At 38.3% G+C, this 12,163-nt stretch overlaps 1 protein-coding gene across 13 annotated transcripts in view; it reads right to left on the bottom strand.

The window, feature by feature from the left end:
• The window catches only part of mark2b (MAP/microtubule affinity-regulating kinase 2b), a 46,632-nt gene that overhangs the window by 12,623 nt on the left and 21,846 nt on the right, over window positions 1-12,163 (bottom strand). For 7 of the 13 annotated variants that reach the window (XM_077228199.1, XM_077228201.1, XM_077228198.1 and 4 more), the window contains exons 7-15: window positions 12,067-12,123; window positions 9,832-10,068; window positions 9,602-9,721; window positions 7,022-7,121; window positions 6,807-6,919; window positions 6,564-6,702; window positions 6,327-6,466; window positions 4,406-4,494; window positions 883-1,029 (exon numbers count right to left, since the gene is read on the bottom strand). In XM_077228199.1, the coding sequence (XP_077084314.1) occupies window positions 883-1,029; window positions 4,406-4,494; window positions 6,327-6,466; window positions 6,564-6,702; window positions 6,807-6,919; window positions 7,022-7,121; window positions 9,602-9,721; window positions 9,832-10,068; window positions 12,067-12,123 (1,142 nt within the window). The remainder of the gene's footprint in view (window positions 1-882; window positions 1,030-4,405; window positions 4,495-6,326; window positions 6,467-6,563; window positions 6,703-6,806; window positions 6,920-7,021; window positions 7,122-9,601; window positions 9,722-9,831; window positions 10,069-12,066; window positions 12,124-12,163) is intronic. The other 6 variants (XM_077228205.1, XM_077228207.1, XM_077228208.1 and 3 more) reach the window with 1 other exon arrangement.

Genomic DNA, 12,163 nt, shown 5'->3' with positions numbered 1-12,163 from the left:
TTTAGTGCGAATATGTGGTTTTATTTGTGACTTTGTGCAACTTTTATCAGTGATAGTCCGGAGAGGACAGGAAACAATGGTTAGAAGGGGGGGGGGGGGATCATGATTGAGAAATCATTTGGCTGTAAAGTGAAGTGGGGTCTGTTTTGCATTATTATAATTTATCCACACTGCACATTCACATGGTTGTTAGGTAGAAACTAAGAAAACAACATCAATGTTCCCATTCTTAAGGGCCAGGTATCGCCGTTCACATCCCATCTTAACAATCACTCATGACTTCATGAAAGCAGTAATACATTTTATTATTTCTTATTTACTCCTGAAATCCCTGAGTGGTGTTTTTATATCTTGCTGGTTAAAGGGGCAGTTCACTCAGAAATTCTGACATTTTTTTCTGGAAGAGCTTTATGTTGTTCCAAACCTATATGACTTGTATGATTGTCCATACAATGAAAGTTAGTGGGGTCCAAAACAACTTTCACATTTATTATACTTTAAAAAAAAAAAAAAAACTAAGACAAGTCAGATTAGGAACAACACAAGGGTGAGTAACTGATGACATTTCACTTTTCGATTAACTATCGTTTTCCCTTTTAGTCAGGAGGGGACACCAGCTCAACAGTATTGCATACTGTGGACCACCAGCCAAAACATATGTTGGTGACTAGCTGTGCTTGTGTTTTCAGCAAAAATATGAAAATTTGTCTTGTTTTGTAGAACAACCGTCTCCCAGTGTTGACTTTGTAGACTCTTGTCACTCCCTGGCTTCCTGCAAGCTTTTTCCACGCCAAATAAACGATTTCTAAGAATACATAAACCCCCTGAGACATGCTACAGTTCCAAGATTTTGGTTCTCTCTTTGGCGGTGTGGGGACTTGCCTGGGCCGGTGTGAGTGCAGGTCTGTGGGACAGGGATGGGCAGAGGTGGAGAGTGACTTGTGATGGCGGATGCGTGAGGAAGAGACTGATGAGGAGAGCACGGCCCCGGCCGAAGCCGTCGAGGCGCGGGACCCGGGGGTGCTCAGGCTGAGGGGAGAGAGACAGCGGCCCCTCCGTACACACGCACAAATCGACACACACATAAACACGAGTGTGTGCGTATGTGAGGAGGGAGGCAGGGAGGAAGGGAGAAGCATTCCATTAGAAACAGCACTTTGCACACATTAGATAGAGTGATAAATAGACAGACAATACAACAGAGAGATGAATAGACAGATTGATTGATAGATAGGCAGACAGACAGATAGATGGATGATAGAGTTAAAGCCAAAGAGCAATAGATAGAGCCAGACAGACAGACAGACAGACAGACAGACAGACAGACAGACAGACAGACAGACAGACAGACAGACAGATAGATAGACAGATAGATAGATAGATAGATAGATAGATGGATGCATCTGGGCATCTAAAGTGAGAGACAGTGGTGAATGGTACAGGAGAGAGAGGGGGAGAGGGAGTGAGAGAGAGGTCAAACAGAGTGCTGATTTCACAGAAAAGCACAAAAGAAACACACACACACACACACACACACACACACACACACACCACACACCACTATGCAGGGATTAGTTGAGCTTGTGGTGGAGAAATAACATGCTATCACCTTGCTATGTGGCAGAGAGAAGCTAAGCCTATTACAGACGACTACAGCAACCTTACAACAGAGTTAATGGTACTTTTTTTTCATCACAAGCCACCCTAATCCATTTAAAGCTATACATACGCTCACAGAGACAAAAAGTTGCACACGCTCACACAGCTCAGACAGAAGAAAAACAAAATGAGAGTTCAAAGACAAAGGAACCAGAAGAGAGAGAAAGAAATGGAAAAGTAGAGGGATGTGTGGGGAATATTTAACCCGACACACTGTCTGAATGCCTTCAGAAAATCTCATGAAAAAACAAATCAGCAAATCCTGCAGGAGCATTTAAAGGACAAAAGGTTATAACACTTAAATACCCCATGAAATCATTTAATGAAAGCAGTTTTCTTTCCAGTGCTGAAATATTCACTACTTAAACAGGAAGTTGGGGTGGGACATTGTGAAGGGATTTTTAAAAATAGCCTTTAGATTACATCACATGATTTGCTACTTGCTATTGCTAGTCAGAAGTTGGTATTAGTAATATGTGATGTTCTTATTCCAGAAAGCATAACTTGAATGCATGGGGTATTTAACACAGTGTCAGTGACATACTTACACATATACACCCATAGAGAACTAAAGCATCACAGCACAGCTCTAACAGAAACAGTTGAAGGCTTGTTCACACCTAGTTCAAGGGATACTCCACCCTCTCATCATTTAATCAAACTCTTGCCATCCCAAAATGTACATGACTTGTTTTCTTCAGATGAGCACATAGATTTTAAGTAAAATAATATAACTATGAGTTCATATATTGCAAGTGAGCGAGACCCTCAAAACCACACAAAATGAACACGACAGTAATCCATGACCCGAGTTGATGAAACAATGTTTCCGATAGATGTAAGAAAAATAATATTTACATTTTTTAAATAAGTATTTTTCTCACACACATCATTTCGCTACAGAAGAGATTGATTCATCAATTGCCATCATATGGATTATTGTCATTTTGCATGGTTTTTAAAATGTCAACTTATGGACTGACAGAGATGGATTATTTTTCTAAATATCTTGTTCATTTGATGAAAATTCCAATTATGTGCTCAAGAAACACTTCATATAATCAATGCTGAAAATGTTGAAAACAATGTTGAAAAAGTTGCTGCTTAATATTTTTGCTGAAACCGTAATGCATTTATTTGTCATTTAATGAATTGAAAGTTCAAAAGAACAGCATTAATTTGAAATGGAAATCTTTTGTACATTATATTATGTGTGACTCAAACACACCCAAACGTTTGAACGTTAGCGTATGTTATTCTGTATATCATTTTTGCTATTCTTTGCAATAGCAAGAATATAAAGAGCTTTATTGTTTGACTTTTATGTAGCTCTGCAAATACTGCAAGCTTCTGTTAACAAAGTCAAATTCTACTTGGCCGTACACTGATAGGTGAGTTCCCGACACATTACCTAAAAGCTAATATCATATTTCAATATCCAAAACTCTTATTTTTTAATTTTTCCGATGCAGAAAAAAATGTAAGTACAACAAACAATCATGGTATGTTATTCAGGGATTGGTACAAAAGAGTTTCTAGAGATGCTTTGTTTCCTTTTGAAATCTTATCCCTGTTAATTTAGACTTGGTCTGAACAGGCCTTCATTATAACTAACGGCATAGCACTTTCTGCACTGGAATCGGCACTTTTTTGACAGAGCAAAAGGAGCCTTGAAAGTTTCAATTCAATTCCAGATATGTGTTGTCTCAGTTTATGAAAATAAATAATTAACAGTATTCAAACTACAAGGAAACATGCATATTGACTTAACTCATGACCATAATTTAAGCATTTGCATAATTTACATGCTGATGGTCACCATTCTACACTTCGGCAGACTAGAAGACATCATCTTTGTGCAAAATGACTCTAGTAGGCAGAAAGCTCTATATCCGTTTTTAAAAACTCATCTCATGCATATGCTTATGTATAATTTATACAGTTAAGAGACAGTACACTGGAGTGTGTGGAATGTGAGCATAGGCAGCAATATGAATGCTGGAGATGGAGATGAATGCTATAATGAATGAATGGTTATAAAGGTGCACAGGAAGTGAAGGATGACTGACTTAGTGCTTGTGGCGATGACGTGGGAGGTTTATATGGGGTTTAGATGACGCTCTAATGCAGGGATGGGCAATGCCACTGTCCTGCAGAGTTTAGTTCTAACCCTAATACACCTGAACAAGCTAATCAATGTGTTCAGGATTGCTAATGCTAAAGGCAGGTGAGTTTTTGTTATCAGGGCTGGAGCTAAACTCTGCAGGACAGCGGCACTCCAGGATCGATGTTGCCCATCCCTGCTCTAATGCATTGTGTTATGTTTGCACTGTACATGTGCAATTAATAGGTTTTCAAAAGAATACAAACTCTGGTGATGGACGTTTTCTGTTTTAATTAGTGTGTGGGTTTGAATGACTCTAGGAGTCACTAATCCAGCTGAAATCCAGGGTGACATGCCAATCTGGCACAACTCGGCCTTTCTGGGGATCAAAAGCATGCCAGTCTTCTCCATGGCAGGTAACGGCCAACAGAACAGAGACAGGAGATAGAAGTAGACTGTGTGTGTGCAGTGTAAATTAGAGAAAAAGGGTGACTGGTTTTGTAAGTGATCTTATCTAGAGTGATGAACTGTGCCTGTGTGCGGGTGTGTGAGACATACTGTAGGAGAACGGTAGGTGTTTTTCTGTACTTTGCCTTCAAGATTTACAATCTTTCAACAAATGTGGTGTGTCTTTGGATGTACCTGTCCTTGCCGTTTTGTACTCCCAGAGTGGCTCTGTCAGAAATGGGGGAGTTTCTGCTGCGGCTTGTGCCCGTGGACAGGATACTATTCTGAAATCACAAACACACCAGTGTTTAATATGATTCAATTAATAAAATTTGTTTTGTAAAAAAAAAAAAAAAAAGCCGAAATAAAATGTAAATGTTCGATGAACTACTTTAACTTAACTTTAAAATTATAATTTTAAAGGCAACTGAATTGGCACCTAACTGAAATAAAATAAGTTTAGTTTGAAATACTAAAATTACTAAGACTAAACTGAAATAAAAATAAATCCAAAAATTAAAATGAAAACTGAAAATATAAAAACTAATTCAAAATATTAATAAATATTATTATTATATATGACTAGCTGAGCATTAAACTATTTTAATGCACGACCTGGAGTGCATTCAAATTGTTTAATGCATAGCTAGCCGTGAATTATCCCGCTTATAGACCTTATGCGGCAAAGAAACAAGCGTGCAGTCATCTTAAGAAGCAGTCATCTTCTTTGTTGCGGTAGCTCTGTATATTTCTATTGCATCGCTGTGGAAGTCTAATTAGCTAATGAAGGGGTTTTACTTATTGTAGAGTTAATGAACATTAGTATGGGCATTGTAATGTTTGAAGTTTAATAGTTTTTGTTGTATGATTATTATATTAATTATTATTAAATGGATATTTCTAAAATGGCATATTTTTACAAGATTATTCTGAAATATTTATTAGATATTTGTTAGCTCTGGAACTGCAACAGTAATCCAAGTATGGGCGTGGAGCGCCATGCTATGAACCATGCTATGAACCAAGCAAAGGACAGCCCTGCTATGAACCCTGGGTGAATGTTTAATGACAAACTAGATACAAAACCATTTTTATTACTCAAGGCGTGAAAATGTTTGCATCCAACTACTATTTGGTTGGTACTCAGAAAGGGCCTATTTCATAAAATAGTATTTGCACTTTCTATTGAGGAAAAAAAAGAAAAAGGTACACAAGTATGATGTGGTGTGTGAAAGTTCAAAATAGCATCCTCTGTAGCATTTTCACAGAAATAAAAGCCATGAAAGCCTTGAAAGCCATGAGCACTGGCCGTGCCAAACATCTCTCGGTCAGACAGTGTACTTCAACCCTGGGCAAGCCCTTCCAGCCATCTGCTGCCTGAAAAATATCAGTGTGGAAAGCAACAAGCTTTCCAGAGCACCCCTGTGTAACTGAGAACCGAAGCAGTAGTTAAGATGTTTAAAAATTACCCTGCTATAATGTCAAAAGCTGCCTCAATCCATAATGTAATTGCGCGTTCAAGTACATGAAAACTGAACTAAGGAATATGACGTGACTCTGGTACTGTATTAGTCCTGTTGACAAGCTTGAGTGCCCCAGAGGAGCTGTTTTGTATATTGTTTAATTTTAGCCTGTAAAATATCAACAAGCACTCTGTCTATATAAATATTCTAATTGGTACAGTTCCCCTTTATTATTTTATAGGTTGAAAAAGATCTGATTTCTTTTTTTGGCAGTTGAGAGGGGAAATGACAGGCACATGAATGGGAAAGCACACAAGCTTGCTGCCCACATCGACACCACAGCTCAAAATCTTGCTGAACAAGTTTCTGAATGGTAATCCGTGTACCTCTGGTAGGATATTTAGTTGTGCGTGCTCTTTTATCCTATTTTTACATTTAGTTTAGCTTCTGCATAATCGCACACTCAGTTATATTTAAAAAATAATAATAATAATACCTAACACTATGAAATGTAATCTCAGACCCATTAAATTACTTTTTATATATATAGTGTACATTCACTTGTAGGTTTTAAGATGACTAATTTGAGTTTATTTATTTGTCATTTATTTAGACTTTTTTAAAAAAAAATTTTTTTATGCATCCGTACTTACAGTAGAGGGTGTAGAACTCTTTTTGCGTTCAATGGAAATCACTGGACTGGGTGGAACTTTGGTGGAGCTACTTGAACCTTTCCTCCCAGAATCCTCCACTCCATGCTTGTTTTCTCCCTGAGGCCTTTTCGAGTATGAACCTAAGGGATAAAGAGGAAAGAGTGTAAAGACAAACATGCATGTGTATGTCTGTTTACAATGGGGCCTTCAATCCACAAAAATTCCTAATCAACTCACCCTGATCTGTGGTTTTTCTGACGGGTTTCTGAGTGGATGACACGCTGCGCTGTACCTTATGAGGTGGAGAAGGTGCGTTGCTATTAGTGAGGTCACCTCCTGGGCGCGACTTCAATGACAAGATGACACCCTCGTCAAGCTGCAAGACCGAATTTTCAATGATACATGAGCACAAAGCAGTTGTATCACATTTTGATGCCTCTGTGGGAACTAAACCACGAATGTGTTTATGTATGTGGGTACCTCTGAATTCCTATAGTCAAGCAGCAGATAGGTTGCCATGACTTCATTGTATTTTTGTTTAACGAGAGAGTCCTCTATTTCCTCTTTAGGGAAACCCATCTGAAGCATTATGTCTAAGTGGGCAACACAGACACAATGTAATTTTAATACTTTTTTAATACTATTTCTTTCTGTAATTTTTTTTAAATCTATATTCTAACATCTAACTATTTCACCTGTTCTTCTGGGGTCTTTGTAGTCAGGCTGAGGGTCAATGAAGGGCTTCAACTCATCGTCTTCATGACCTACATTCATCCAGCGATCCTTCATGATCTGCTGCTGAGCCAATAGCAGACACACAGAAAGAGAATGAGAGAGATGGTGAGGGATCACATAACCAGATCTTTAAGTGGTTTTATCCACCTTTTTCCTGGTTAGCGAATTTACCCATGATTCATAGCGGGTTTGAACCGGAAGCCGGTTGTCCTTTTCCGGTTCGAAGATTTATGAAGATTAAGCCGCTCGCTCAGAACGCCGCAGTGATGTGTTGGTTAGAAAATATGTGAAATAAGTAGGGCTGCCCCTGCCCGTGCACGACTGAAGTTGGGTTGGAAGTTATGTATACTACATGGGAGAGAATGCTAAACCATAATGAGCATTTTCGTAATATATTGCCTATTCTGTATCTCAACGCACGCATAACCTTTCCACAAAAAAACGGCAAAAGTAATGATTATGCATGAAACATTTGAATTGTTTATTAAAAAACTAGTGTTTTCTGTAAGTGTCAACTGCAAAGATAAATCTGATGATACTGACTCGCCATCTTCGCAGTAGTGAACGCGCCTATAGAGAGAAATGCACACTTCATACGAATTAACCTATACATAAGCAGAGATCAGCCCATTTCTGTTCATTTTTAATTATTTTGTTTAAAATTAGACATTTCAAGCTTTCTATAGATATACTTCTCAGGTATGTGAGGCAAGTAACTTATACGCTGAGTTTCGTTGATTAAAGAGACGCTCCAGTTCACGTGCCCGCGCCTCCGTGTCCTGTATCTACTATATTTGCTTCTTATTTATTATTCCAGGCAATTTGTTGATAAAACATTGATAAAATGAAGATACAATTTATACTAAACGAAATTCACTTTAAAGAAAGGCTTTCTACAAAACAAAACTTAATAAGTGGTGAAAATCATGTCTGAGCCATTCCAAATGTTTTCCGATATATTGGGCATCTTATGATCCTATCTTACTCATCTCATGTGGTTCCCTTTTCATATAATCAACATAGATTAAATAAATAAATAAAAACATTATATTGTGAAACTTAAATATAAAACGTATGTTTTAGTTTTTTTTAACTTATATTTAAGCGTCACTGCTCCGCTTTGCGCACATGCTCTGGTGTGTAGCCTATAGCCTACATGCATGTGTGCGTGCCTGTGATGATGGAGGGGTGCGAATTTCGAATAATAATTGAATAATACCCAGCGATCTTCGAATATTATTTTTGCTTGAAATGCCCATCCCTACTGGTAACATATTAGGCGTTTGTCAACAAAATGTTGCGAACAGACATGCACCTTTTTCGTTGGATGCTCCAGTTTTAGCGCAGCTAACCAAAAACGTCTACTCTCTGGCATGGAATGTAGCTGATACGAACCGGACATGGGCATTCTCTCCTTTTTATCTTATGCTCAAAGCACCCAGTTTCTAAAAGGTTTTTTTTTATCCTCTTTGAATTGTTAAAACAACCAACAACAACACATGTAGAGCCTGAACTCATTCTCTCACTGCTAATACAGTACGAACCGGAAGTAGGCAACCGGAGTCGTCGTCATGGCGGCGCGCATTGTTTAGAGCAGAATAAGGTGGATACAACATGATTACATATTCCAGTGCAGATTTTTGCCAAATATTTGCTTATCTGAATGAAGGTAAAGCATATTTCAGTCATTTACATGCTTTAATGCCAAACATAAAACATTATGTAAATGTAGCTGATGTCGTCACTCTCCTAGCATGAATCAAAAGGGGGAAAAAATGATTGAAAAATTTTAATAAATATATTTATTCTAAATAAGTGGCTTCCACTAAGGGCCCTCAGCAAACTTCCAAAGGGGACCTCAAGATGATTTAAAATGATTTAAAACAAAACAAGCATTAAAATAAGATAAAACAATTAAAGATCAATACATTTAATTTTTTAATTTACCCCCTCAACACATTTTTTTTTTCTTTTCTTTTGAAGATCCTACGATATCAGAGAACATGGATGAAATTTTTAGACTGAGTCGTGAGTAGAGCACAAAACTGACGGGAGCTGCTACTGTGGAGAACAGTAACTGGATCTAAAACCTTCAGATGACACACAGCTCATTTTCTGTCACTGTAAGTGACAGAAAGCGAAACCACACACAAAAAACCCTCAACACACTGTAGACACGCATTTGTGCAGCACAGAGCGGCTCTCTTGCACTGTATGACATGACAACTAATGGTCAAATACGGTTCTGTCCCCATAGTGAGGGTTTACCGAGAATGCGGTTATGAGTCCTCAAAATGTACAGGAGTGAGTTTGGATATTGAATGCGTTAGCGACTCCTGTAACTAACTGAACTGTGTGTGAACATAACCATATTAAAGACTCAAAAAGACTGTTCAGTTTTAAAAACCTTAATATTTTGTGCTGAGAATTCAGACACCATGAGACTACACTTTAAGCTAATTGAAATTTGAGGCCTTATTGTCTGTATTCAAATCCACAGTCAGATATCAGATGTGTAAATATGTCTAAACCAAGCGCACCTCCAAACTTCCCCTCTTGGTAGGATTGAGGATGAGAAACTTCTTCAGCAGGTTCTCACAGTCTGTGGACATATAGAAAGGAATCCTATACTTCCCTCTCAACACACGCTCTCGCAACTCCTGCGTAAGAGAAAGAGAAACACAATGAGGATGATATTATAGAAAGGAGGAAGACAAAAATAGGACAGAGACAAACAGGAACAAAAACACAGATCTTCATTGTCCCTCACCTTCAGGTTCTGTCCATCAAAAGGCAGTGAGCCACTGACCAGCGTGTAGAGTATGACCCCGAGGCTCCACACATCCACCTCCGGCCCGTCATACTTTTTGCCCTGGAAGAGCTCAGGAGCGGCGTACGGCGGGCTCCCGCAAAACGTGTCCAATTTATTGCCAACCGTAAACTCATTACTGAAACCAAAGTCGGCGATCTTTATGTTCATGTCAGCATCCAGTAAAAGATTCTCAGCCTTAGGGAGAAAAGAAAGACAGCATGCTGGTAATTACAAGGCTTTAAAAGAGAAGGGTTGGCACTTGATTCAGAGAACAAGCAGCGTACAGTTCATTGTTCACACAATCAGCAGCACACACATCTCCATTTTTTACTTTAACATTGTTATTATCTATCAGAAATGCCTGCTTCTCTTCTTTCAGGGTGTTTGTCCAGCTTTTTATAATGAGTTCTCTCATGCTATTGTGAGTGTGTGTTTGTGAGAGTGTTGAGACTTGCCCTCTGTGCTGCCACTCAACACAAACTTTAGCAGCGCAGGGAAGCCGTGTTGCCTAGCAACAGATGCGGGGTGCTAACTGGGCTCGGTTTGCAAAGTTAAATATTACACTGCCAACAGAGCCAAACTTTTACAACATGCAAACACAGAGCAACAAAGAAATGGACGAGGCATGGCCAGCACGAACGCCTGACAAAAGTGCTATTATACTGTCTTAAGCCTCCAGATAGAATGTAGCTCTGCTGTATTTAATGTAACTAATCTGCATGTTGATTGGCTGCTCGAAACGTCATGTCATAGGCTTTGTTTACCCAAACAAATTTCACTAAACTCATGAAAGAGTGTTTCCAAAAGGATGTTTCCAATATGTTTAATTACACAACATTCACAGTTCTTGGTTCTTCTCAATTCTAATCATTCTAATATTCTTATTTAGTGCTCAAGTAATATTTCTGATCAATGTTGGAAACAATTGCGTTGCTTAATGTTTTGTGGAAACCTTGAAATATTTTTGTCTCAGGTGAATAGAAAGTTCAAAAGAACAGCATTCATCAGAGATAGATATCATTTGTAACATTATAAATGTCGTTGGTGTCACTTATGACCAATTTAATGCATCCTTGCTGCAAAAATGTATTAATTTCTTTAAAACAAAAATAAAATCTGACTGACCCCAAACTTTTAAACATTAGTGCACGTATATTATTACATGAAACCAGTGAAGACAAAAAAATTCCAATTATTTTAATTTCCATTTCTGGGGCAACCGGAACTGAACACAACACAACAATCAACAACACGCCTGTAACTTAAAAGTGAAACACGATATAGATCCTGCAATCTAACCTGAATAGCCAGAAACCTCTGTACCCACAATAGAGTTGTGGCTTAATTCTTTACACACAAACACAGATATGCAAAACCTATTACATTTGCAAACCTTTGGTAAGTGCTTTATTATTTATAGAGCTCATATTAAATCAATATGTTGAACATTGCCCTTTTCTATTGTAATCAATACAACTCCAGCATGTCTGTGTGTGTGTGTGTGTACCTGATATTCCTTGTGTTATGGGAACCAAATGCCCACATGGATAGTAATACCAGTAAATTTGGACTTTATGGGACTTTATAGATTTTTTGGTCCCCATGAGGAAAACAGCTAATAAATCATACTAAATGAAGTGTTTTGAACATGTAAAAATGCAGAAAGTTTTCTGGATGCATAGGCTTAGGGGATAGAATATACAGTTTTTAATGTATAAAAATTATTATTATGTCTATGGAATGTCTCTATAATATGCGTGTGAAAATGAAACTGGATTCCTGGGGTTTCTGAGTGGGGAAGAAAATAATTACATTAACTTATGCATGGAGACAGTGACTAACTCCAAGGTACAAGGGTCACTAGGATGATGGCTTGGACCAATAAGCAATTTCAGTATGTGGGCAGAGTATCATGGGAACAATTCATCCAGAGAGAGACTTCCTTTCATGTTAAATAAAAGATCTGAGGTCAGCAGTTCCAGAGTTCAGAGTACACTCATGATAACGTGCAGGTGTGTATTTGTGTCCGTTTAAACAGAGAACTCATTCCCACACCTGGACTCTTGTAATGGAATTGGATGACAGACACAGAAGAACTACCTAAGAAAATCTGAAAGATGAAAGTACAGCTGAATGGAGATCATCCTGCTCGGGGCATGTTCATATGTAAAAGGCCCTCACACACATTCTCACCTTGAGATCTCGGTGTACAATACACTTCTGATGGCAATACTGCACAGCTGAGACAATCTAGAGAGATAAAGAGAGAAGGTGTAGTGACTAATCAGGA

The sequence above is a fragment of the Siphateles boraxobius genome, unplaced genomic scaffold, assembly GCF_051911475.1.
Source record: "Siphateles boraxobius isolate OS27281-9 unplaced genomic scaffold, OSU_SipBor_1 130, whole genome shotgun sequence".
Classification (NCBI taxonomy): domain Eukaryota; kingdom Metazoa; phylum Chordata; class Actinopteri; order Cypriniformes; family Leuciscidae; genus Siphateles; species Siphateles boraxobius.
This window is presented reverse-complemented; position numbering and strand designations above follow the sequence as displayed.